Source organism: Lissotriton vulgaris, chromosome 5, assembly GCF_964263255.1.
Source record: "Lissotriton vulgaris chromosome 5, aLisVul1.2, whole genome shotgun sequence".
NCBI lineage: Eukaryota > Metazoa > Chordata > Amphibia > Caudata > Salamandridae > Lissotriton > Lissotriton vulgaris.
In genome coordinates, this window is record NC_141693.1 from 1,934,000,211 (window position 1) to 1,934,026,710 (window position 26,500).

The window sequence follows — 26,500 nt, forward strand, 5'->3', positions numbered from 1 at the left end:
TTCCGCGCACCAACATTCTCGATCTTCTGAGGAATTCCACCGTTGACGTAAGCAAATCGGAACGCCACGTCAAAAACGTCGCGCTCCGATTGGCTACAAATAAACGTCAAAAAAACGTAAACAGTGACAACAACAAAAATAATAGGACGCTGACGTAGGTGGCGTCAAAGTGACTCATTCCGCCGGCCATTTTAAAAATAACACATTTAAAACGGGAGTCAACAAACACAAAACACACACAGAACACAACACATATTTAAATACACACACACACTTTCATTACATATAAATAATACACATAAGGCAGGACAATTTAAATGGGAAGCTATATCACTTTTAATTTAATACAACACATCTAAAAAAAAAAAGTGACCATCAAACTGGCTCAGTTGGCAGGTGGCACTATGCGTCTGGCGAATAAATCCCCCTATCGCCCACTAACCCCAATCATTCATATTTACAAAACTCAAGCATGTGCGGGTGTCACATATGGGGGTGAACTGTGGGGACACTGTCAACTCCCTAAAGTACAGTCAACTGAAAACAAATTTCTGAGACAGGTTGTTGCCCTCCCTCAGAGCACTCCACTACTTCCCCTCAGATTAGACTTGGGAATTCGACCTATAACGGAAGAGCTTGGACTTAAACCCCTAACATTTTGGAGGCGTCTGTGGTGTAGCCCAGATCTTATAAACTATAGAGAGGAACTTCAAGAATTCCTGGAGTTACGTAATGCCAAGAGGATCCCGTGGATGATGTACGTCAAGGGAATGCTAGAGGAAATGGGCCACCCGGAGCTATGGACGGATCCTCTAAACACCTGCCTAAAGACTCCAAAAAAGGTTCTTGTGAGAGCATACCAAGAACTGATGCTTATAAAAGCTATTGATGCCACTCGAGAAGGATCCTTGACACACTTGTTCCTAAAAGCGAAAGACTCCTACTGTCTCGAAAGTACTCTAGACCCCATTTCTCCTGTACTAACGAGGAAACTATTTCTACAGTGGAGATATGGAAACCTCCCCCTAGCTTCATCTACAGCGCCCTGGTCATCCCGCTCCACCATAGAAACCTGTCCGAAGGAGGATGATGTCCACGTTGTTTTCTTCTGTAAGGGATATGAGAGGAGCAGGAAATACTGGTTAGTCCCGTTACTCAGGAACTTGGGTTTTAGATCCTTTCAACCTGCTTATAGAGTTTTAAAGACAGACCTCTCTCCCATTGTAGTTTTTGCCCTCTCGAAATTTTTAACCGCCATGTGGTTCACTCGAAGCCGAGTGGTCAATAGACTTGTATAATAGCCTCCTCGAAAGTTATATTCTATTTTTACAATACCTCTTGTTTTTTAAATGTTTTAGCCATTGGATCACATTGTGTTTAATCCGTTTTTAATTGTGTATAAATGCTATGTCTCTTTTATGATCTGTGATCGAAATAAAGATTTTTGAAATGAAATGAAAAAAAAAACACATTTTAATTACATATCACTATACACACCCTCACAGCATTACCCTCAAACACCCTACCTCTCACAATCACCCCCTCACACACCATAACACACCCACAAGCACCCTCACACTACATCACCCTCACACAACATCAAGCACCCACAACATCACACCCCCTCACTCACCCTCACACACCCTCACACACACTCAGACCCCTCACCCTCACACCCTCTCACCATCAACACCCCTCACTCACACACACTTACCCTCATCCACTCACCCTCACACACCCACAATCACACTCACATCCTCACACACCCTATCACCCTCACCCACTCACACACCCTCAGACTGCTTCACTCACACACCCTCACCCTCACACACCCACACCCTCACACCCCCTCACTCACCCTCACTCACTCACACTCACCCTCACACACCCTCACACACCGTCACACACCCTCAGCCTAACACGCCCTCATTCACCCTCACTCACCCTCTGTAGGAAGGGGGAGTCTCTAGTTGGCGCAGTGCGGCACTGGCGACAAGCAGGGACTCTCTCTTCCTCGTCAGGGCTGAGGGTTACCTTCAAGACAACCTCTGCTTACCCTCTAGGTAGTGTGGCTTAAGCAGTCTCAGGCTAATCTCTGGGGCACATAGGGTTAAACATTTGCAATATTACACCATCACAACCAACCCACCACACAATGACACCAAACTGTATTTGTAAAAATATATATATCTTTATATAAATCTCAAGCAGGTTTGTAAATACAGTTGTCAAACTTTCAATAGCGGTTCCAGTTTACTTAGTTTCAAGTTGCCACAGTTCTTTCTAGCAATTAAGCAATCTTTTGGGCCTTCTGCCCAGGTTCAACAAGGTTCAGTTTCTCGTAGCGCCTCAATGCGCGTTCCGCTGTCTCCGCTTGCTTCAGAGAGGAGATCGGGCCCGGCCGGCCAAAGCTCACGCTTCCCGCGTGGGCCTCGAGGACCAGGAGCAGTGCGAGCCTCGGTTTCAGAGGCGGCTCTGGTTGAGGAACAGGCAGCGCGGTGCGAGCTCAGGTCGCAGGACGCTCGCACCGGGAGGACAAAGAACACAGTACCTTGTGGGAGATTTGGTGAGGCGCAGGTCAATGCGGCAGTCCGCGTCGCGTTGTCTTCCGTCCGGTGCTTGGAGCGAGCGGCGGCTCGGCTCTGGCTCGTGGGTCCACGTTGCTGTGCGGGCCGGGTTGCAAAGGGCCAGCGCCTCGGGGTTTCCTGATCAGGAGGGCGCACTCAGGGGACAGCGCTCCTCGGCGCAGGCCTCTATTGATCCAGGCGACGTTCAGGCACCCCACGCAACAGCTCTTTCTCGGACAGCGGCGGCGCGTTCAGGGGCACAAGACACGAAGGGGGCAAGCAGGCATCGGGCGCCCCTTCTCTTCACGTTGCGAGCTGCAGCTCGGGGTCAGTCACTGGGCTCGGATCAGCTGGGTTGATCTTTACGATGCTTCTGGGCCAGGCAGGCGGCAGTCACTTTGTTTAGAGGGAGGGGAGCTCCCAGAGCGTTGCTGAAGAGCGCGATGGTCACAGCGCGCTCCGCTTTTCCTGGAGGGGCTTGCAGAGGGGAGACAGCGTCTCGCAGTGGTTCCTCTGTCAGGGGGTAGCGCCCACTGTTCCTGGGGCGCTGGTCAGGGGGCAAGTTCACAGGCAAGCCCTTGGAGATCTCTCAGCAAAGTTTGGCACAAAGTTTTACAAAGCAAAAGTCTTCTCGTAGTCTTTTCTTTCCCTCTCCTTCTGCAGCAAGGCACCAGACACAGGCCAGAGACAGCACTCCTCCTTGTCCTTCCAAGTTCTTCTCTTCGGGCAGAGTTTCTTCTGTAGCACAAACAGGATCTAATTTACAAGGAGCAGGGCTCCTACTTTTATACCCAGTTTCTTTTGTTCTTACAGGCCAGGGGGGGGCCTTTGCATAGCCACTTTCAGTCTCTGAGTACTTTGTTGGGTGCAATCCGGCTGCTGCTTTCAGTGTGAGGGGCAGGCACATCAGACGCTCCACAGGAGGTGGAGCCAGCATTGTGTGGACAGGGGCAGCCAGAAGTACCTTGTTGATGGGGCTTCGCCCTTCCTGGGCCAGGTGTCGGCTGAGTCATCAGTCGCTCCCCAGGAGGGTGGAGCCAGCATTGTGGTGGCAGAGCACAGCTAGATTCAGAGTCAAGAGCCACTCCTACCTCCCACTAAGGTGTAATCTTCGCATTCACCACCTGTCATCCCCCAGCCCTGTCACTCACACATCCCAGACAGTCAGATACACATACCAGCAGAGGCGGGCTGAAATGGTTAGGCAAGCAAATGCTAACTTTCTAAAAGTAGCATTTGTAAACACAGGATATTAAAATAAACTTTACTAAAAGAAATATTTTATTATTCTGAGTTCAGGCATACTAAACATGACTCTCTACCATGCTCCCTGAGCCTGCTGGGATTATAGAGTGTAATAATTCCAGCAGCCCATTCTGGCCTAAGGGAAGCAGGTAGCCTTACAATAGTGAAATACGAATTTAGTTGTAATTCACTACTAGGACATGCCACGCACATCAGGGCTTGTCCTACCTCACACTTACAATGCACCCTGCCCTCAGGCCTACCAGAGGGGTGACTGATATGAAGTTAAGGGAAGGTTTTAGAGGCTGGCAAGTGGGTGCACTTGCCCAGCCAGCATGACAGTACGAGACTGCACGCAGGTTCTGCAATGGCAGACCCTAGACACATCTTACGGCTGCTTCTGTGGGTGGCGCAACCAGCGCTGCAGGCCCACTAGCAGTATTGGCATTCACAAGCCCTGGCACTCCTAGTGCACTTTACTAGGGACTAACAGTAAATCCAATGAACCAATCATGGACATCAATCACATGTACAATTTACAGTAGGGAGCACTTGCACTGCGGCACGGGTTGGCTGTGGCGCAGTGCCCTGAGTAGCGGAAAACCAGCAAAACATCGGAGGCACACCAGCAAAAAGTGGAAGGGAAACTCACGCCAAGGTGCCAGGTCTAACACGTGTCCCCTCCAGCTGAAATGTGGGGGGAACTACCCTTCCCCAGGGAGTTCCACATCACTAAGGCGGAAAAATCTGGACAGACCATCAGCATTGGCGTGATCTGTGCCAGGGCGGTGTTCCACCGTAAAGTCCATACTCTGTAGAGAAATGGACCACCTCAACAGTTTCGGGTTCTCACCCCTCATTTGCATCAACCATCTGAGGGGCCTGTGGTCCGTCTGAACTCGGAAGTGAGACCCAAACAAGTAGGGTCTTAGCTTCTTTAGCGCCCAGACCACAGCAAATGCTTCTCGCTCTATTGCACTCCACCTACTTTCCCGTGGAAGTAACCTCCTACTGATGAAGGCTACGGGTTGGTCAAAGCCCTCCTCAGTCATCTGTGAAAGAACAGCCCCTACACCATGCTCTGAAGCGTCTGTTTGCACTATGAATTCCTTGGAGAAATCAGGAGCACGGGCGCCGTGCACATGGCAGTCTTCAGGGTGTCAAAAGCCTTCTGACAGGTGTCAGTCCAAATCACATTCCTGGGCTGCTTCTTCGAAGTCAGCTCTGTCAAGGGGGTCACAATCGTGCCATAGCCCTTGACAAACCTCCTGTAATACCCAGTGAGCCCCAGGAAGGCTCTCACTGCAGTCTGGGTCTTGGGGGGTTCCCAAGCCAGGATGGTCTTTATTTTGGGTTGCAAGGGTGCCACCTTGCCACTCCCCACTTGGTGTCCCAAGTACACCACGGAACCCTGCCCAATCTGGCACTTGCTTGCCTTGATTGTGAGGCCTGCTCTGCGCAGGGCCATCAACACTTCCCAGAGGTGTCGCAGGTGTTCTGGCCAGGTGCCACTGAACACGGCGATGTCGTCCAGGTAGGGGGCACTGAACTCATCCAGCCCAGCCAACACCTGGTTGACCAATCTCTGAAAGGTGGCAGGGGCATTCTTCATTCCAAATGGCATAACCCGGAACTGGAAATGCCCATCTGGGGTAGAGAATGCTGACATCTCCTTTGCCCCATCGGTCAAGGCGATCTGCCAGTACCCAGACGTTAAATCAAACGTACTGAGGAACCAGGCAGCCCCTAGCCGATCAATGAGCTCATCAGCTCTGGGGATGGGGTGTGCGTCAGTCTTGGTGACTGAATTGAGTCCTCTGTAGTCCACACAGAACCGGAGTTCAGGTGTGGCTCCCGGCGCAGCAGCCTTTGGGATCATGACCACGGGGCTGGACCAAGGACTGCTGGAAGACTCAACCACCCCAAGGGCAAGCATCTTGGAGACCTCCTCCTTGATGCAGGCCCTGACCCTGTCAGTCACTCTGTAAGCCTTATGCTACACAGGTAAGCTGTCTCCTGTGTCCACATCATGGACGCACCAATCTGTGACACTAGGAACCAGGGAGAACAGACCTGGAAACTGCCCCAGCAACTGGCGGCAGTCTTCCTGTTGTTCGGGGGTCAGGGTGGGTGAGAGGTTAACTCCATCCACTGACCCATCTTTCTCACAGGCCACTAAGAGGTCAGGAAGAGGCTCCGACTCCTCCTCCATTCCATCATCAGTTGCCAACAACATGCCCACTTCGGACCTTCTTAAGTGGGGCTTGAGGCGGTTGACATGTAGGACCCTCAAAGGGTTCCTGGGCGTCTTCATGTCCACCAAGTACGTCACTGGGCTCTTGCGCTCCACAACCTCATATGGACCTGTCCACTTATCCTGAAGGGCACAGGGTTCCACTGGGGCCAGGACATACACCTCTTGTCCAGGCTGAAGCTCGACCAGAGTGGCATTCTGGTCGTACCACCGCTTCATCTCCTCCTGGCTGGCTTCCAGATTTGCCTCGGCAAGTTGTCTGAAGCGCCTGGTTTGGTTTCTGAAGGCCAGCATGTAGCTATATACATTCTGGGGAGGTTTCCTGGGAGATTGCTCCCAGCCTTCCTTTACCAAACTCAGTGGTCCTCTCATGGGGTGACCGTACAGCAGTTCAAAGGGGCTGAACCCTAGGGACTTCTGTGGTACCTCGCGATATGCAAAGAGCAGGCATGGTAAGAGGACGTCCCACTTACGCCTCATTGGACCTTCCAGGCCCATGATCATGCCTTTCAGGGTTCGGTTGAATCTCTCAACCAACCCGTTACCTTGGGGATGGTAAGGCGTGGTGAACTTGTAGGTTACACCACACTCTTGCCAAAGGGACTTCATATACTTGGATATGAAGTTGGTCCCCCTGTCGCTCACCACCTCTAGAGGGAATCCTACTCGTGAGAAAATTCCCATCAGTGCACGTCCCACCACGGGGGCCGTCACTGTCCTCAGAGGGATGGCTTCAGGGTACCGGGTGGCATGGTCCACCAAGACCAGGATGAACCTGTTGCCCATGGCTGTCTTGGGGTCCAGGGGCCCAACAATGTCAATACCCACTCGCTGGAATGGCGTACCGACCACAGGGAAGGGTTGGAGGGGAGCCTTGTTCTTCCCTCCGCTCTTCCCACTTGCCTGGCAAGTCGGACAGGTTCTACAATGAGCATCTGAGCTCTTGTGCATTTGGGGCCAGTAAAAGTGGGTGACAAGCCTGTCATAGGTCTTGTCCATCCCCAAATGTCCTGCTAATGGCACATCGTGAGCCAGCCTCAGTAGGAAGGCTCGGAACTTCTGGGGTACCACCAGCACACGGGCTGACCCAGGTTCGGCAGCCTTAGGCTCTGAATACAGGAGGTCGTTCTCCCAGTACACATAATGTGTTTTGGCCTGAACACCATTGGCCTAGTCTGCAGCCTGCTGCCGCATACCCACGAGAGAAGGGCATTCTTTCTGCACCCTGCAGAATTCCTCCCTGGAGGGTCCTCCTTCTTGCTGCCAATGGGTCAGCTCAGGCAGGTCCCCCAGTTCAGCAATCTGTTCCCCTGTAGGCTCCAGGGCATCCCCCTCAAGGTCTGCTTCCTCCTGGACCGTGGGAACTTCAGGGGCCGGTTTCCCGCGCCCCCTGCGCCTTCTCCCTAAGGCCGGTTCCTGGGCCTCTCCTTCAGGCCCCAGGACCTCTTGATCACCCCTACTGGCTGCCATCGACCGGGTGGTCACGCACGCCCAGTCAGGTAGACCCACCATCTTCAGGTGAGTCGTCTTCTCCACCTTTTCCCAAGGGGAGTGCTCCAAGTCATTCCCTAGCAAACAGTCAACAGGCATGGTTTTCCTCACACAGACCTGCAGAGTACCAGAGACCCCCCCCCCCACTCGAAGGGAACTTGAGCCATCGGACACTGACTCTCTGAATTATCAGCGTTGATAACCCTACAGTAGGCATGGGGTACAACCTGCTCTTGAGACACCAGGTGCTGCCTCACTGCAGTCACACTGGCTCCTGTATCTCTAAGAGCCTCAGCTTCCCTACCATTGATGATCACCACCTGCCCATATCTCTTAGTGTTAGAGGGCAGGTAGTTTGTAGGGACCATCTCACTGTCTCCTAGCGAGACTAGGGTCATCTGAACGGGATCTCCAGCCCCCCGGGACCATCACTTCTTCTCCTAAGTGAACACTAGTCACTTGACGGGGCGGAGCACCAGTGGGTGCTGGTTTTCCAAACAGGCGACACTTGGGGTCACTGGATATGTGCCCCGGCTCACCACATTTGAAACAATTGAAGGGCCCCTTTGGAACAGGTCTACCTGTCGGGCCCCATTCTGTTTTGGGGGTGGGGGAGGCTGAGAACCTTTCTGCTGGTCCCCTTGGGGATTACTTTGGGGGCCTTTTTGAAACCCTTTCTGTTTTCCCTTGTCCCCCCCACTCTTCTGCTGGGGACCCTGCCCACCCTTGGCGGAGTCTCCCACTGGACCCTTGTGGACCCTGGTGCTGAGCCAGCGGTCCGCCTCCTCAGCAAGCTTCCTCGGGTTGGACAGCTTGCTATCAATCAGGTGCTGGCGTAGCTCAGGAAAACAGTGATCAGACAAGTGCTCCCATGCAATTAAATCAAAGAGACCTTGAAAATCATTCACTTTGCTACCCTTCACCCAACCATCCAGTGCTCTGCAAAAAAAGGTCACATACTCCACATACGTATTCCCAGGCCGCTTAGTACAAATAGCTGCCTTCCCCTGGAAGCGCCGTGACTCGCTCCTTCCCCACGAGCTGAGGAGTCGCTCCCACTGTCCCTGCAGACAGCTGGTTTCTCCGCGCTGCTTTGCCTCGTTTGCCATAATTATTGACTTGGTTCATCTCGCCTGCTGCATAGCTAAGTAGCGCTTTGCTTGATCTGCGCTGTTTAGCTGCTCAAAGTGTACTTTGCATTGGCGCTCTGTGGCTTGTGAAATTGTGCCGCTTTATTGACATTGTGCTTGCTTTGTGCCTCATTTGCGCTCTGTAACATTACAACTGCTTCCCCTACGCTCTCAGCGCATTTACCTGTAGCGCTACGCTGTGCCTCCCCCCTCCGCCTCCATTTTGTTTGTTGTCCTCGTCGTCCTCGTGCACCCGCCCCGCCTCCCAGCTGATACGCCCTCCCACTGTCCTCAAATAGCTCCCTGCCCCTGGAAGCGCCGTGACTCGCTCCTTCCCCACGAGCTGAGGAGTCGCTCCCACTGTCCCTGCAGACAGCTGGTTTCTCCGCGCTGCTTTGCCTCGTTTGCCATAATTATTGACTTGGTTCATCTCGCCTGCTGCATAGCTAAGTAGCGCTTTGCTTGATCTGCGCTGTTTAGCTGCTCAAAGTGTACTTTGCATTGGCGCTCTGTGGCTTGTGAAATTGTGCCGCTTTATTGACATTGTGCTTGCTTTGTGCCTCATTTGCGCTCTGTAACATTACAACTGCTTCCCCTACGCTCTCAGCGCATTTACCTGTAGCGCTACGCTGTGCCTCCCCCCTCCGCCTCCATTTTGTTTGTTGTCCTCGTCGTCCTCGTGCACCCGCCCCGCCTCCCAGCTGATACGCCCTCCCACTGTCCTCAAATAGCTCCCTGCCCCTGGAAGCGCCGTGACTCGCTCCTTCCCCACGAGCTGAGGAGTCGCTCCCACTGTCCCTGCAGACAGCTGGTTTCTCCGCGCTGCTTTGCCTCGTTTGCCATAATTATTGACTTGGTTCATCTCGCCTGCTGCATAGCTAAGTAGCGCTTTGCTTGATCTGCGCTGTTTAGCTGCTCAAAGTGTACTTTGCATTGGCGCTCTGTGGCTTGTGAAATTGTGCCGCTTTATTGACATTGTGCTTGCTTTGTGCCTCATTTGCGCTCTGTAACATTACAACTGCTTCCCCTACGCTCTCAGCGCATTTACCTGTAGCGCTACGCTGTGCCTCCCCCCTCCGCCTCCATTTTGTTTGTTGTCCTCGTCGTCCTCGTGCACCCGCCCCGCCTCCCAGCTGTTACGCCCTCGCCCCTCCCCCTCCACTATCCATATATGACAGTAGCTCCCGCGCGCAGCGTTCACGCGCAGCGTCCGCGCCCAATCCGCGCCGAAGGTGCGCCAAAGGTAAGCCCGTCTACGCCCGTCCGCGCCTGGACCGCGCCCAGCGCCAGTCCCCCTGCCCCTCGCGCTGCCCAGCCCTCCCGCATTACCTACGATGCCGCCACCCTCCTAGCCCTTAACCCCGGTCGCGCCCCCAACTGCGTCCATGCCGCCCCTGGACAAACCCATGGTCCTTTCTCCTGCTACTCCTGCAAATTCTCCGGCACCGTCAACACCTCCGCTACGACCACACCACGGATTCCCGACCCCAACTACCTAGAATGCATCCTTCTCAACACCCGCTCGGTCCACAGGCACGCCATCGACCTCTGGAACCTACTAGACACCATCTCTCCTGACGTCGCCTTCCTAACGGAAACATGGATGAACACTTCCTCCGCCCCTGACATCGCCATCGCTATCCCTGAAGACTATAAGATCACACACAAGGACCGCACCAACCATACAGGAGGTGGAATCGCTATCGTCCATAAGAAATCCATCCGCATTTCCACCAACTCCGACGCCAACCTCGCTAACTCCGAACACCTTCACTTCCAGATCCACATCGACCCCAAGACAACCCTTAGAGGCACCCTCCTCTACAGACCACCTGGACCCCGCGCAAATTTCAGTGAAGACATCACGGACTTCATCACCCCACACGCGCTCCCCTCCAAAGACTACATCCTCCTGGGAGACCTCAACTTCCACCTCGAAAAGCTCAACGACCGCAACACCGCCACCCTCTTGGACAACCTCGCCAACCTCGGACTTAAACAACTGGTCACTTCCCCCACCCACATCGCAGGTCACACACTCGACCCCATCTTCACCTCCAGCAACCATGTCTCCTTCAGCCACACTACGGAGCTCCTCTGGACTGACCACAGCTGCGTTCACTTCACCTACAACAAACCAAAACCCATCAACCTCCACCAACCAACTCTACAAAGAAACTGGAACAAAATCACCATCGACCAGATCTCCTCATCGCTCCTTCTAAACCCCCCAGCCCTCTCTTCTAATGCCAACGAAGCCGCCTCCAACCTCACCCTTTGGCTGTCCAACACCGTCGACACCTTAGCACCACTGAAAAAACGTCATCACAAACTTGGCAACAAGAAGGCCTCATGGTTCAACGATGACCTCAAGAAATCCAAGAAACTGTGCCGCTCCCTTGAAAAAGCCTGGAAAAAAGACCCATCCACCAGCAACAAGGATGCCTTCAAAAGCGCCATTCGTACTCCCCACCAACTGATCCGAAAAGCCAAGAAAACATCATTCAAGGATCGACTTGACAACAACGCCCACAACAGCAAGGAACTTTTCAACATCGTCAAGGAATTTTCCAACCCCTCGGCCAACTCCAACGACATCACCCCCTCTCAAACCCTCTGCGACTCCCTAGCCTCTTTCTTCCACAACAAGATTGCTGACATCCACAACAGCTTCGACAACCAACCAGGAAGCCAACCCACCCTACCATCTGCAGACCATCTTCCCCCCGCTAACACCCTTAACGCCTGGAACCCAATCTCCACCGAGGACACCATCCGCCTGATGAACTCCATCCACTCTGGATCCCCCACAGACCCATGCCCTCACCACATCTTCAACAAAGCAGACTCCGTCATAGCTCCGCACCTCCGAGACGTCATCAACTGCTCCTTCAACTCCGCCACCTTCCCGGATGGCTGGAAACACGCTGAACTCACCGCCCTTCTGAAAAAACCAACAGCAGACCCCACCGAACTCAAAAACTACCGCCCCATCTCGCTTCTTCCATTCCCGGCCAAAGTCATCGAGAAAGCAGTCAACAACCAGCTCGCCGCCTTCCTCGAATCCAACAAATCCCTCGACCCCTCACAATCTGGCTTCCGAGCAAAACACAGCACTGAGACCGCCCTCATCGCAGCAACAGACGACATTCGAACTCTACTGGACAATGGAGACACAGTCGCCCTCATCCTCCTCGACCTCTCTGCAGCATTCGATACAGTCTGCCACAGCACCCTTCTACAACGCCTCAACAACATCGGAATCCAAGGAAAAGCACTTGATTGGATCACCTCGTTCCTCACTGGAAGAACCCAGAGAGTCCGCCTCCCACCATTCAAGTCCGAGGCCTCTGAAATCATCTGCGGCGTACCACAAGGATCCTCACTCAGCCCCACCCTCTTCAACGTATACATGAGCCCCCTTGCGGCCATCGCTCGCCAACACAATCTCAACATCATCTCCTACGCGGATGACACTCAACTGATCCTTTCTCTCACCAGGGACCCCAGCACCGCCAAAACTAACCTACACGAAGGAATGAAAGAAGTCGCAGAATGGATGAAACAAAGCCGTCTGAAACTGAACTCAGACAAAACAGAAGTCCTCATCTTAGGTACATCCCCCTCGGCTTGGGACGACTCCTGGTGGCCGGAAGCCCTCGGAAAAGCACCCACCCCTACAGACCACGCACGGAACCTAGGCGTCATCCTAGATTCTTCACTCTCTATGAACAAACAAGTCAGCGCCGTATCCTCCTCCTGCTTTAACATTCTTCGCATGCTCAGAAAAACATTTCGCTGGATCCCCTCCGAAACAAGGAAAACAGTCACCCATGCTCTGGTCACGAGCCGACTGGACTACGGAAACACCCTCTACGCAGGCACCACCGCTAAACTCCAGAAGAAACTCCAACGAATCCAAAACGCATCAGCCAGGCTCATATTAGGCATCCCACGCAACGAACACATCTCTGGTCACCTTAGAGACCTCCACTGGCTACCCGTCAATAAGAGGATCACTTTCAGACTGCTTACCCACGCACACAAATCACTCTACGACATCGGACCAGATTGCCTCAACTCTCGGCTGTCCTTCTACACCCCCGCCCGCCAACTTCGCTCTTCCAGCCAAGCCTTTGCCACTGTACCTCGCATCAACAAGACCACCATGGGAGGCAGATCCTTTTCATACCTGGCTGCCAAAACATGGAACTCACTCCCCGCTTACCTTCGCCTCACCCAGAATCACCTAGCGTTCAGAAAGCAGCTTAAAACGTGGATATTTGACAAATAATCCTCATCCCCTTTCCTAAGCGCCTTGAAACCCTCTGGGTATGTAGTGCGCTATACAAATTTCATGACTTGACTTGACTTGACTAAACTTCTGTCTATACATTTCAGGGGTAAGCCCATACCTGTTCATTAAAGCTTCTTTCATGTGGTGGGAATAGGATCTTTGGTTTTCAGTGGGCAAATCTAGCAGGGTGTCCCGCCCTTCGCTAAGGAACCTTCCCCACAACCCCGCTCCCCAATCCTTGTCAGGGACCCGGTGGGAGGACATGGCTACCTCATATGCCCTAAACCACTGTCCTATGTCATCCCCCTTAAAGAACTCTTTAACTACGTCTTTGGGGATGTGCACTCTTGACTCTACCTGCACCAGCGTTGTGCTGCCACCAGAGGGAGGATTATCCAAGTTTCTCTCTTTTAGACTCATCTCCCTCATTTTCAATTCATAATCCATTTGGTGCTTTCGCTCTTCCAGCGCCATTCTTTTGGTCTCAAGCTCCAGTTGGATTTTTAATTCTGCCAGCTTCCTTTCATGATCCCTGGTTTCCTTCCTGTCTGCCAGCTCCTCTGGCGACAGGCCTCTACCAAAGCTGTGCACGCTGTCTGGTTTTTCCAGATCCACCAGATCCACAGGTGCATTCTGATCCTCAAGTGCATTCTGATCCTCAGGTGCATTCTGATCCTCAGGGGCCTTTCTGGACTCTATCCAGGCTTTCAGGGCTTTGTAGAGTTCTGGTTTGTTTCTACACCCTGCGTGTGGAACCTTGAGCTTTTTGCAAAAAAACTTCAGTTCATTTCTTGTGTAATTATCCAGCTTTGCTGCATCCCATTCCACCTCCAACATCTCAGAGGTCGTGGATTCCGCTCCATCAAGGCTCTTTGTGCCCGGCATGGTTTCTGCACTAGGGATCTTCTCTTGGCAAAATTAAAAACAAAACCTGTGGCCAAGTAACTGGACTTAAATCACTGTGCAATGGTCAGAAGCTAAGGTATAGACACTGCAAATGTAAATTCGAGATTCCCACCGCTGCCACCAATGTAGGAAGGGGGAGTCTCTAGTTGGCGCAGTGCGGCACTGGCGACAAGCAGGGACTCTCTCTTCCTCGTCAGGGCTGAGGGTTACCTTCAAGACAACCTCTGCTTACCCTCTAGGTAGTGTGGCTTAAGCAGTCTCAGGCTAATCTCTGGGGCACATAGGGTTAAACATTTGCAATATTACACCATCACAACCAACCCACCACACAATGACACCAAACTGTATTTGTAAAAATATATATATCTTTATATAAATCTCAAGCAGGTTTGTAAATACAGTTGTCAAACTTTCAATAGCGGTTCCAGTTTACTTAGTTTCAAGTTGCCACAGTTCTTTCTAGCAATTAAGCAATCTTTTGGGCCTTCTGCCCAGGTTCAACAAGGTTCAGTTTCTCGTAGCGCCTCGATGCGCGTTCCGCTGTCTCCGCTCGCTTCAGAGAGGAGATCGGGCCCGGCCGGCCAAAGCTCACGCTTCCCGCGTGGGCCTCGAGGACCAGGAGCAGTGCGAGCCTCGGTTTCAGAGGCGGCTCGCGTTGAGGAACAGGCAGCGCGGTGCGAGCTCAGGTCGCAGGACGTTCGCACCGGGAGGACAAAGAACACAGTACCTTGTGGGAGATTTGGTGAGGCGCAGGTCAATGCGGCAGTCCGCGTCGCGTTGTCTTCCGTCCGGTGCTTGGAGCGAGCGGCGGCTCGGCTCTGGCTCGTGGGTCGACGTTGCTGTGCGGGCCGGGTTGCACGGGGCCAGCGCCTCGGGGTTTCCTGATCAGGAGGGCGCACTCAGGGGACAGCGCTCCTCGGCGCAGGCCTCTATTGATCCAGGCGACGTTCAGGCACCCCACGCAACAGCTGTTTCTCGGACAGCGGCGGCGCGTTCAGGGGCACAAGACACGAAGGGGGCAAGCAGGCACCGGGCGCCCCTTCTCTTCACGTTGCGAGCTGCAGCTCGGGGTCAGTCACTGGGCTCGAATCAGCTGGGCTGATCTTTACGATGCTTCTGGGCCAGGCAGGCGGCAGTCACTTTGTTTAGAGGGAGGGCAGCTCCCAGAGCGTTGCTGAAGAGCGCGATGGTCACAGCGCGCTCCGCTTTTCCTGGAGGGGCTTGCAGAGGGGAGACAGCGTCTCGCAGTGGTTCCTCTGTCAGGGGGTAGCGCCCACTGTTCCTGGGGCGCTGGTCAGGGGGCAAGTTCACAGGCAAGCCCTTGGAGATCTCTCAGCAAAGTTTGGCACAAAGTTTTACAAAGCAAAAGTCTTCTCGTAGTCTTTTCTTTCCCTCTCCTTCTGCAGCAAGGCACCAGACACAGGCCAGAGACAGCACTCCTCCTTGTCCTTGCAGGTCCTTCTCTTCGGGCAGAGTTTCTTCTGTAGCACAAACAGGATCTAATTTACAAGGAGCTGGGCTCCTACTTTTATACCCAGTTTCTTTTGTTCTTACAGGCCAGGGGGGGCCTTTGCATAGCCACTTTCAGTCTCTGAGTACTTTGTTGGGTGCAATCCGGCTGCTGCTTTCAGTGTGAGGGGCAGGCACATCAGACGCTCCACAGGAGGTGGAGCCAGCATTGTGTGGACAGGGGCAGCCAGAAGTACCTTGTTGATGGGGCTTCGCCCTTCCTGGGCCAGGTGTCGGCTGAGTCATCAGTCGCTCCCCAGGAGGGTGGAGCCAGCATTGTGGTGGCAGAGCACAGCTAGATTCAGAGTCAAGAGCCACTCCGTCCTCCCACTAAGGTGTAATCTTCGCATTCACCACCTGTCATCCCCCAGCCCTGTCACTCACACATCCCAGACAGTCAGATACACATACCAACAGAGGCGGGCTGAAATGGTTAGGCAAGCAAATGCTAACTTTCTAAAAGTAGCATTTGCAAACACAGGATATTAAAATAAACTTTACTAAAAGAAATATTTTATTATTCTGAGTTCAGGCATACTAAACATGACTCTCTACCATGCTCCCTGAGCCTGCTGGGATTATAGAGTGTAATAATTCCAGCAGCCCATTCTGGCCTAAGGGAAGCAGGTAGCCTTACAATAGTGAAATACGAATTTAGTTGTAATTCACTACTAGGACATGCCACGCACATCAGGGCTTGTCCTACCTTACACTTACAATGCACCCTGCCCTCAGGCCTACCAGAGGGGTGACTGATATGAAGTTAAGGGAAGGTTTTAGAGGCTGGCAAGTGGGTGCACTTGCCCAGCCAGCATGACAGTACGAGACTGCATGCAGGTTCTGCAATGGCAGACCCTAGACACATCTTACGGCTGCTTCTGTGGGTGGCGCAACCAGCGCTGCAGGCCCACTAGCAGTATTGGCATTCACAAGCCCTGGCACTCCTAGTGCACTTTACTAGGGACTAAGAGTAAATCCAATGAACCAATCATGGACATCAATCACATGTACAATTTACAGTAGGGAGCACTTGCACTGCGGCACGGGTTGGCTGTGGCGCAGTGCCCTGAGTAGCGGAAAACCAGCAAAACATCGGAGGCACACCAGCAAAAAGTCGAAGGGAAACTCACGCCAAGGTGCCAGGTCTAACACCCTCACACACCCTCACCCACAGTCACACACCCTCAGCCTCACACCCCCTCACTCACCCTCACCCTCACACACACTCACACACCCTCACCCTCACACCTCCTCACACACCCTGCCTCCCCTCACACCCTCACAACACTCTCACATTCACTACACCGCACACCCTCACCCACACACACTCACCCCCCTCACCCTCTCAACATCAACACCCCTCAGCCTCACACACCCTTACCCTCATCCCCTCACCCTCACACACCCTCAGTCACCCTCACACCCTAACTCTCACCCTCACCCACTCACACACCCACACACTCCCTCACCCTCACACACCCTCACCCTCACACACCGTCACACACCCACACCCTCACACCCCCTCACTCGCCCTCACTCACCCTCACTCACACTCACTCACACTCACACACCCTCACCCTCACACACCGTCACACACCCTAAGCATCGCACCCCCTCACCCTCACACACCCTCGCTCCCCTCACAACACTCAACCACCCTCAGCCTCACAACATCTCACCATCAACACACCTCACCCTCACACAACCTTACCCTCATCCCCTCCCCCTCATTCCCCTCAGTCACCCTCACACCCCCTAACTCTCAGACTCACCCACTCGCACACCCTCACACTCCGTAACTCACCCTCACACACCCTCACCCTCACACACCCACACAGTCACACTCCCTCACTCACCATCAAACACCCTCACTCACCCACCCTCACACACCCTCAGCCTCACACCACCTCACTCACCCTCACGCTCACACCCCCTCACCCTCATACACCCTCGCTCCACTCACGACCTCACACCCCTCACAACACTCTCCCCCTCACTACACCTCACACACTCTCAGCCTCACACCCCCTCACTCACCCTCACCCTCACACACACTCAGACCCCCTCATACTCACACCCCCTCACCCTCACACACCCTCGCTCCCCTCACAACACTCTCACCCTCAATACACCTCACACCCTCACACTCACACACCCTCACACACACTCAACCACCCTCAGCCTCACAACATCTCACCATCAACACACCTCACCCTCCCACAACCTTACCCTCATCCCCTCCCCCTCATTCACCCTCAGTCACCCTCACACCCCCTAACTCTCAGACTCACCCACTCACACACCCTCACACTCCGTAACTCACCCTCACACACCCTCACCCTCACACCGTCACACACCCACACACTCACACTCAACATCAAACACCCTCACTCACCCTCACACACCCTCACCCTCACACCGTCACACACCCACACACTCACACTCCCTCACTCAACATCAAACACCCTCACTCACCCTCACACACCCTCAGCCTCACACCACCCCACTCACCCTCACCCTCACACACGCTCACACCCCCTCACCCTCACACCCCCTCACACACTTGCTCCACTCACAACCTCACACCCCTCACAACACTCTCACACTCACTACACTGCACACCCTCACCCTCACACACTCACCCCCCTCACCCTCTCTCACCACCAACACCCCTCAGCCTCACACACCCTTACCCTCATCCCCTCACCCTCACACACCCTCACCCTCACACACCCTAACTCTCACCCTCACCCACTCACAAACCCTCACATCCCTCACCCTCACACACCCTCACCCTCACACCGTCACACACCCACACACTCACACTCCCTCACTCAACATCAAACACCCTCACACACCCTCACCAACACACACCGTCACACACACTCAGCCTCACAACCCCTCACTCAACCTCACCATCACACACACTCACACCCCCTCACCCTCACACCCCCTCACGCTCACACCCCTCACCCTCACATCCCTCACCCTCACATCCCTCACCCTCACACCCCTCACCCTCACACCACTCAAGCCACAAATGGGTGTGCGATGGGAGGACACTCAGCTTGCAGGGCTGTGCTTCTCTCCCCTGCTGCACTCTCCTGCTCTCTAGAGATGTGGCATAACAACAAAAGCTGCCATCAAAGTCACGTAAATACAAATCATGTTGCATTCCAAATGCTATAGGTGTCACATTCACAAAAGTTAAAAATATTGCCATTGTGAATGACAAAGCTATCAATTTAGCTATTTCAAAAAACTACACACAAAAAAAATCATCATTTACAAGACCAATAGCTCCTACTTTTCTAATGCGAGACCTATTGCATTTCCAATGCTTGTTTAATTTCTCCAGCTCTCCCCATTTTATTGAACGTAATGTAATGTGTAGACTCATGATTGACTGACAGGTCTAGCATGACTTCTCGGTTACTATCACCCATCCATTACCTCATGTTATTCCTTAAGTTACATCAATTGCACGTTACAGCCTCAAGTGCAGACACCATGTCAGATTTCCAGCTTAGTCAGTAATTCAAATGGGACTCTTTTATAGACTCAGAGGTTGTAGTCGTTATTGTGGTTCTCATTAGTCATCGAAGGCTGGCACCAAGTTATATTTTAAGGATAACCTCAAGATACATTTTGCATTGAATGAATCTAAATGAGACCTATGTACGTGGACAGAGGTTATGCTGAACATATATTTATTTTGTTTCAGGTTAGAGCTCCCATTTAACACATTTTTCAACCAACTCATTTTTTTGGTGAGTAGGTTTGTACAGAAGCGCCATTTAATGTTCTGCTGACAGCAGAAGGTTTTCAAGTAAAGCTTCTGCATTCTTCCCTGAGCTCAACTGGACTGATTTATGGCCAGGTTAAGTTTTTCTATGGCTTTAAAACTGCTTGAATGGCACAAGGTTTAATTCTTCTAAGCTGTTGGGCATCAAAAGTAACTAGGTAGCTGAATTATATCTTGTAAAGCCTTTGTACCATTACCTTTGCATTAATGAAGTTCTATCCAAACAGTAAGTTCAGTGTTTCAGTTGCAGTGTAAGTTGGGGTGGTCACTGTCTGGTTTAAGCCTAGGGCAACAATGTTTTTATTACATTTTGATGCAGGCTTCGTCTCAGCTCAGCCCGAGCTTCACGGCTACAATAGGTAGTCATGAGATATTGTGCATCACGCAACCACAGATTACTAGCATATATATCTCTAGACTCTTTTTAACAAGTTGTTGGGACGAAGGCCCTTCCACTCTCCAGATAGTAATACCATCCCTGCTATCTGATTTCCATTGACCTTTTTTGACCTCAAAGAAAGTCTGTTAATTCCCCCATGATCAGGGTCCTGCACTTCACTGTGTGCTTTGTAGCAGATGCAGAGACTGAGGAGCTGATGCACATAAGCATTTAAGAGTAGTGGAAGTAGTTCTCCTGTAGTACACTTTTACGTACTATAACAATCCTTTGTGAATCAGCCCCAACATGTCTCACTTCCTATAAGTAGAATTACAAAGAGGGCACAGTCCTTTCTATTTGCACTGACGTATATAAATAAACTCTTAATATTCTCATTTTATTACCATTTCAGATGTCGTGGAGTCAATTTACAAAGATGTGTAAGAGTACATGAGAGAACTACTGTAGTACTACTTCCAGTACTAGTTTTTGTTTTTGAATAGACCCTTTTGTGTTATATGCATTGTATTCTGTTTGAGACACAGTAGATGTAGCGTGCGATTCTCTGCATCTGTGTATTGGAAGCACCTAAGTCTCCTGGAGAAACAATGGAGGCAAGCGCCCTCCACCGATAATTTGGCCATGCTTCGTTCAGCAAGATCCAGGTACCACAAGCACATCTTCCTTGGGAAAGCATCACACTTCAGTACCCTCCTAGACTCAGCCAAAAATAGAGCCAAAAAACTATTTGATCTCTTCAAGAATACCAACTGCTCTCCCCCAACCTCCAAGTTGGAGGATTCTCCAAAGAAAGCAGCGGATTTTGCTGTATTCTTTGACGTAAAAGTGATATCACTTGTGGATCAGTTGCTCATCCCTCCCCTCCAGAGGAGCGCAAATCACTAGCCATTTGGCAGAACTTCGACCCCATCACTGAAGATGTCCTCCTCAAGTGCATCCTCGAAACAAAGCCCTCCAACCATTCTCTTGACCCCATCCCTAGTGCATTGCCATTGACTTCTATACCCATTCTCTTCCCTATTGGACCACTCTGGTCAACCTCTCCCTCTGTCAAGGCTCGCTTCCTGTTCCCTTCAAAACTGGGCAGGTCACCCCTCTGCTTAAAAAATCCACTGCTGAAGCGAATGACCTCAACATCTTCCGCCCCATCACTAACCTACCCTTTCTTGCTAAGATCACAGAAAGATGTGTAGCGAAACAACTCTCTTGTCATATCAAGGACAATGATCTTCTTGACAATTTTCAGTCCAGCGTCATCCAAAACTGCAGCACTAAAACAGCCCTGCTGCAAGTGATTGATGACGCGCTGCGGATATTCGATTCAGGGGGGGTCTTGTCTTCTAATTCTCCTTGACCTTCCTGCAGGCTTTGACACTGTCAATCACAACACCCTCCTCAACAATCTTCAACAGAGAATGGGCATGGAGCGCACTGTGCTTAAATGGTTTGCTTCCTTCCTCTCTGATAGATCCCAAATAATCAAAATAGCGGACAGTCTTTCATCTCCTTTGGCGGTAGGTCAAGGTGTTCCTCAAGGCTCTTTACTTGCACCCACATTGTCCAATCTCTATTTAGAACCACTGGGATATCTCCTAAGTAAATCTGAGGTCCACTATCATCTCTACGCAGACGACACTCAAATCTACCTCAAGGTTGCCTCCACTCACGATCTCTCAGTGCTAAGCTCTACTCTAGACTCCATTCAAAACTGGATGCCATCACATCAAACTGATTCTGAATCCCTCCAAAACTGAATTCCTCCTCCTCTCCTCCTCACTTTCTCCTTCCCCGGTTCAATCATGGATGGACCAGATGAATCTACTGAACAATAAACCCATCATTGTCGACAGCGCAAAATCCCTTGGTGTCATACTCGACACCAAACTCAATTTACTCTCCCACATTAATTCAATTGCAAAGTCTGATCGATACCAACCGCGCCTTCTTTGGGAGATTCATCGCTTCTTCCCGGAGCATGACCTTAAAACCCTGGTCCAATCGCTGGTTCTCTTCAGACTGGACTACTGCAATTCTCTTCTTACTGGCCTCCCCAAATCCCACTTCTCCATTCAGCTGCTCGTTTCATTTATGGGGCCAAAAGAAGCGACCACATCACACCCACGTTATCCACCCTCCGCTGGCTTCCCATCGAGGCAAGATCAATCTACAAGACTTTACCCACTGGATACTGTCGTTATCTGACTGTTAATAACTTTAGGTGAGTTTTGAACAACTGTCAGCTAACCACATCCAATTTGGTATTTTTATTCTCTCTGATTTTAGTTGTTTATTCCGTACGACTCTCACTGAGTTTTCACATTTGAGAGTGCATGTTACACTTGTACAATGGTGTGGTGATTCGCCTGATATCTACTGGCATGCGAACCACACAAGGATTACAGTCACCGATGCAAATGTTTTTAATCTGTTTGTGATATGCTCGCCCTCTTTCCTTAACAGGTATTGGCAGTCACAATAGAAGAAGGGTAATATAGTATTGTTTTTCCTTCACCCTTTAGTGTTGTAGCCACATCAGCATACATACATTACACTTTAGGGTATTAGAGTAGACAGTTTTTTTCACCTTTAGATACTTGCTAAATAGTCATCTGGGTCCTGAAGAATCGCTTGTTAAATTTACTTTAGCGAGAAACAGGTTGACCGGACTATAAGAAATTCTGGAAACATAATTTTCCAGCACCCTCCTCTAGAAAATCGCTTTTTAATTAAAGCAGTGGACCTTCTGAATAAATCATTCCCGGTACCGCTAGATTTATTTTAATTCACTACTCCACGTCTACCCTCTATTCCGGCCCCATACCCGCACTTCATCCATACGGCTGTTGGAAAAAGATCTCCGCCAAAGAGCCCCTCTATGAGGTGTTGCCCGGTGGGTATTGCACCGCCGACCCAACGAGGAGCAGGCCCAAATGATGAAGCATGGCACCTGAAAAGGTGTGTGAGGGCATTAAATCCAACAAAATGGATTCCCAGGGTTACCTTGCAGTCACCCTGCCTTAATCATTTGCATCACAGACTGTACTAATCCCTCCTCTCTCTCTCTAGGAACAGCACGGCAATTTTTTGAAAAGACGTATCCTTTTGGGCACGCAGTGACTGGACCTTCTACTCGTAGCGAGTAGTAATAGCCCATTACTTCTCCTTCTTTGATACCACAATCTACAAGACTGCCTGCATCACCCACAAAGCCACTCTTCCTCTCCTCGCTACCTGGTGAATAAACTGAAACTCTCTGGAGGCTCTAAACCATCACGAAATTCGGAACATTTACTGCTTGAACCTCCCACTTTCAAGAAGGAAAGATCGATGTCCCAATCTTTTTCAGGCAACGCAGTGAGAATATGGAACTTACTTCCTCCTCAGCTCCAGACCACCTCCTCCTCCCAGGCCTTCAAAACTGACCTCAAAGTTCTCCTCCTTCAAAGACACTTCCAAATTTAATTCATGCCCTCTCTATTATCTGAAGGAAGACCTTTTATTATAGAAAATTCTATTCTCCATGACTATGGAAGTGCCTTCCCAGTGTGTTCTTGTGGTTTGAGAGTCTGCCATTTATTGCAGTACTACCCATTTACCTGTGTTTGGTACTCTTTTGTAACATGCACACGTCACTTTTCTCTTGAAACACAGTTTGCTACCGCTTACATTTTGTTTGCTTTCGATACTTGCACAAGTGCCACCATTGCCTACGTAATGTTTGTTCTTGTGTTTGAGTGTCTGCCATGTATTGCAGTATTATACCTCTACTTGTATTTTGTACGCTGTTGTAACCTGCACATATGTCACTTTTTCCTCCTGTAATGCACCGTTTGCTACCTCTTGTATTTGTTTGCTCACGATTATCACTTTTGCCTCATGTAACTTAGCGTTTGCTTTTGTAATTTGTTCACTTGTAATGTTCTCCTCATGTATCAGTTCTGTTCCTATTGTGAAGCGCTCTCACACCTTCGGGTAAAGTCCACGCTATTTAAAAACGCATAAATAAATAAATACATTTGGAATGCTATTACTATGCTTCTCACAGCAGCACACTTCGAAATGAATGGATGAGGGAGGCAATTAAGAAGGACCTGCAAGCAGGGGGTTGATGGACGGGAACATGCTCCCTGGGCTCCAGGGTGGCCCGCGAGAGCACCCTAAGTTGTGCGACAGACAGCAGCGGTGTGGCATAGGGTGATGTCGGTGTTGTTAAAGAGTGCTGCAGAGGTGCACATCGGGAAGAAGCCCCTTCCACTTATCGCAATAGTGAGAGTCCTCTGACGTAGGAATGCTGGACCAACCTGAATTTTACTTTGGCATGCGATGGACGGCAGGAAATGTGTGTGTCTGTGTGTGTTATTTTTTAACTGAAAATAACCTCTGGGACACTAACCCAACAGTGGTCTCTCAGAAGTAAGTTGCTTGTTAGATATTTGGTGGCTTCAGCACTTGCTTTTAAAAGTTTTGCGACCTGGTTTTCCACAGTTAGAGTTGCTTGTAACGAGATGGGTGTTTCTTTTCTGTGCATGTTTCAGTCGATTCAGCTGGTTCGACGTTTACGAGCAATTGTGTAATCCCCGTTCACTTGCTTTCCATTCACACAAAAACTCACCTTAAATTATTACTGCAGGGCAGATGCATTGGTATGTTTACTGTACTCTCTCGCTTGTCTGGCATTTTTCCATGTGTTTCGCCCTCACTTCCCAGGCTCGCCAATTACAGAATCGCCGCGGCCGTGAAGTACGACAATTGTTTTACGCCCACCCCTTTCAAATGTCACCAGCCGCCTGTAAACTGCCCATGCTTCTGGGTATCCGGGCACAGGTGCCCGAGCACACCCTACGCGCTCCCAAGATCTTGGCCCCCAAAGTACAGGCTTCTGAGCACACGGCCGTTTAAAGGGAGCCCCGAGGTAACAAAATAGAGACCCGGTACAGAAAGACGAGGCCACAGGAGACACGGGGTGAGGTAGAATAAGCAAAGCACAATCACAAAGAATTACCGACCTAGATGACAAATTAAAAATATATTCTCCAGCATTATATAAATTAACCTAACCTGTCAAGTGCTGGTAAGGACGCCTCGAGGCGGCCCGATACTCACTTTGAGCTACATTGCGATCTCACCGCCATTTAGAAAGTGCCTTTATTTAGGGCGTAGTATATACATCATAAGGGGGTACGTATAACGCCAGCCACGGTGATATTCATGTGCATTATTTGCTGGACGTCAAAGTTGCTCTCCTTTGTTACGGGAGGAGGGGACTCTAGCCAGGGCTGGGGGGCAGCTGTTTGGTGTTTTTGGTCCCCCTTTAGAGAGCCAGCTCGACGGGGCAGGGGTGGGTGTCGGCGGCAGGCAAAGATACAATACTTACTGCCGAGGATGAAGAGCATCATCAGCCCCAGCGCCGCCCCCACGAGCGTCTTCATCATTCGGTGTCTTCAGTGCGCCGGGCTTCAGTGCGCTGTGCCTCTGCGCGTCTCTGTTGCTCTCTGGCCCTCCCGCCTGCTTCTGCGTCCCTCACTCGAAGGGGCTTGGAATTAGAGTGCCCGTGGAGAGAGGAGGGGTGGGCGGGGAGAGGCAAGGACACGCGTTTGCGTAATCGTTTCCCGGAGTTCGAAGCCCCGATTACCTGGTACCACATTTCAGGCTGTGATTTTCTAGGTTTAGGTAAGAAAAACAGAATTCGTGAGATTTGTCGATTTAGGGACTCAGATTCATCTAGCTCGCAAATAACCAACACATGCTTTCTCCGTGTAGTATTACCTTGCTATAAAAGAAGAATGCGTGCGTTAACTTCAGGTAAATTGTGATGGCTTCGAAGTAGACTGTGTTTTTTAACTATTGCTTAGAGTGACTATTCGGCGTCTCTTACAGCTGCAGCTTAAAGTGGGGGCGTGCATGTTAAGAGGCATAGTATGGGCACACGTCCTAAAATAATTGGGGGATTAACTAAATTAGGTAGTATGTGAGTGACATCATGGCGCGGGACATCACAAGAAGAGACATCAAAACTGGAGACCTCACACATATGTTTATCAGGTCTATCATGAGTACATTTAAGCATATTACGAGATTTAACAAATTAGATTTTTCACCAGGATTGTGCCAAAAAAGTACCCCACACAAAATCTGGTTCTGAACTTATACTTTTTTTTTTAACTGCAATAAAGAAACTGGCAACAAGGAAAAACGTGGCAGTAAATGTGTGCTTCTCAATTGGTTGTAAATTCTGCATTTTAAAATATCTTATGGGGTTAAGGCACCTGCTGCAAAGATCTTTGTGTGATTAGTACATTTCAGGGAATAAAATAACGGTAAAATAACTCTGGTGGTTAACACATTTGCTGGAGAGAACTGTGTTTCCCATTTTTGAATCAAAGTAGCATAGACGGGTAATATGTCTCCTGCAAAGCACGTCATGTAACCTGCAGATGACAGATTTGTATTATATGTAGATAGGTGAGTGGGTTACTGCTCTTAACACAGAGATCCTTTTTTTACTTACAGTTCATAAATTGTAATTCTTCTAAGACAGCACAGTGAGCTATGGACCTGTGCTATATTAGACTCCTACACCTTGTAACCCTCACCGTCCTATGTAACACACCCTGTACATTGATTTACACACTAATTTGATTAAGTGTCAAAGTATAATGTGCACATATAATGTAAAGCACTCTGACACCCTCTATTGTGATAAGTAGCAGTATCAATCAATCATTCAAGCAATTTGTAGAGCGCACCACATACCTGCAAGGGTTCCAAGGCACTGAGGGAGGGGAGAAGGTGGGTGCTGTTGCTACTGGTCGAACAGCCAGGTCTTGAGTTGTCTCCTGAAGGTTAGAAGGTCTTCGGTTTGTCGTAGGATGAGGGGGAGGGTGTTCCTGGTTGTG

At 50.7% G+C, this 26,500-nt stretch overlaps 1 protein-coding gene across 1 annotated transcript in view; it reads right to left on the reverse strand.

Annotated features, from left to right (window-relative positions):
* Positions 1–25,139, reverse strand: part of LOC147717787 (complement factor B-like) — a 590,914-nt gene extending 565,775 nt beyond the window's left edge. The window contains exon 1 of the mRNA XM_086924575.1: positions 24,979–25,139. Within this exon, the coding sequence (XP_086780701.1) occupies positions 24,979–25,036 (58 nt within the window). The 5' untranslated portion in view covers positions 25,037–25,139. The remainder of the gene's footprint in view (positions 1–24,978) is intronic.
* Between the last annotated feature and the right edge of the window lie 1,361 nt (positions 25,140–26,500).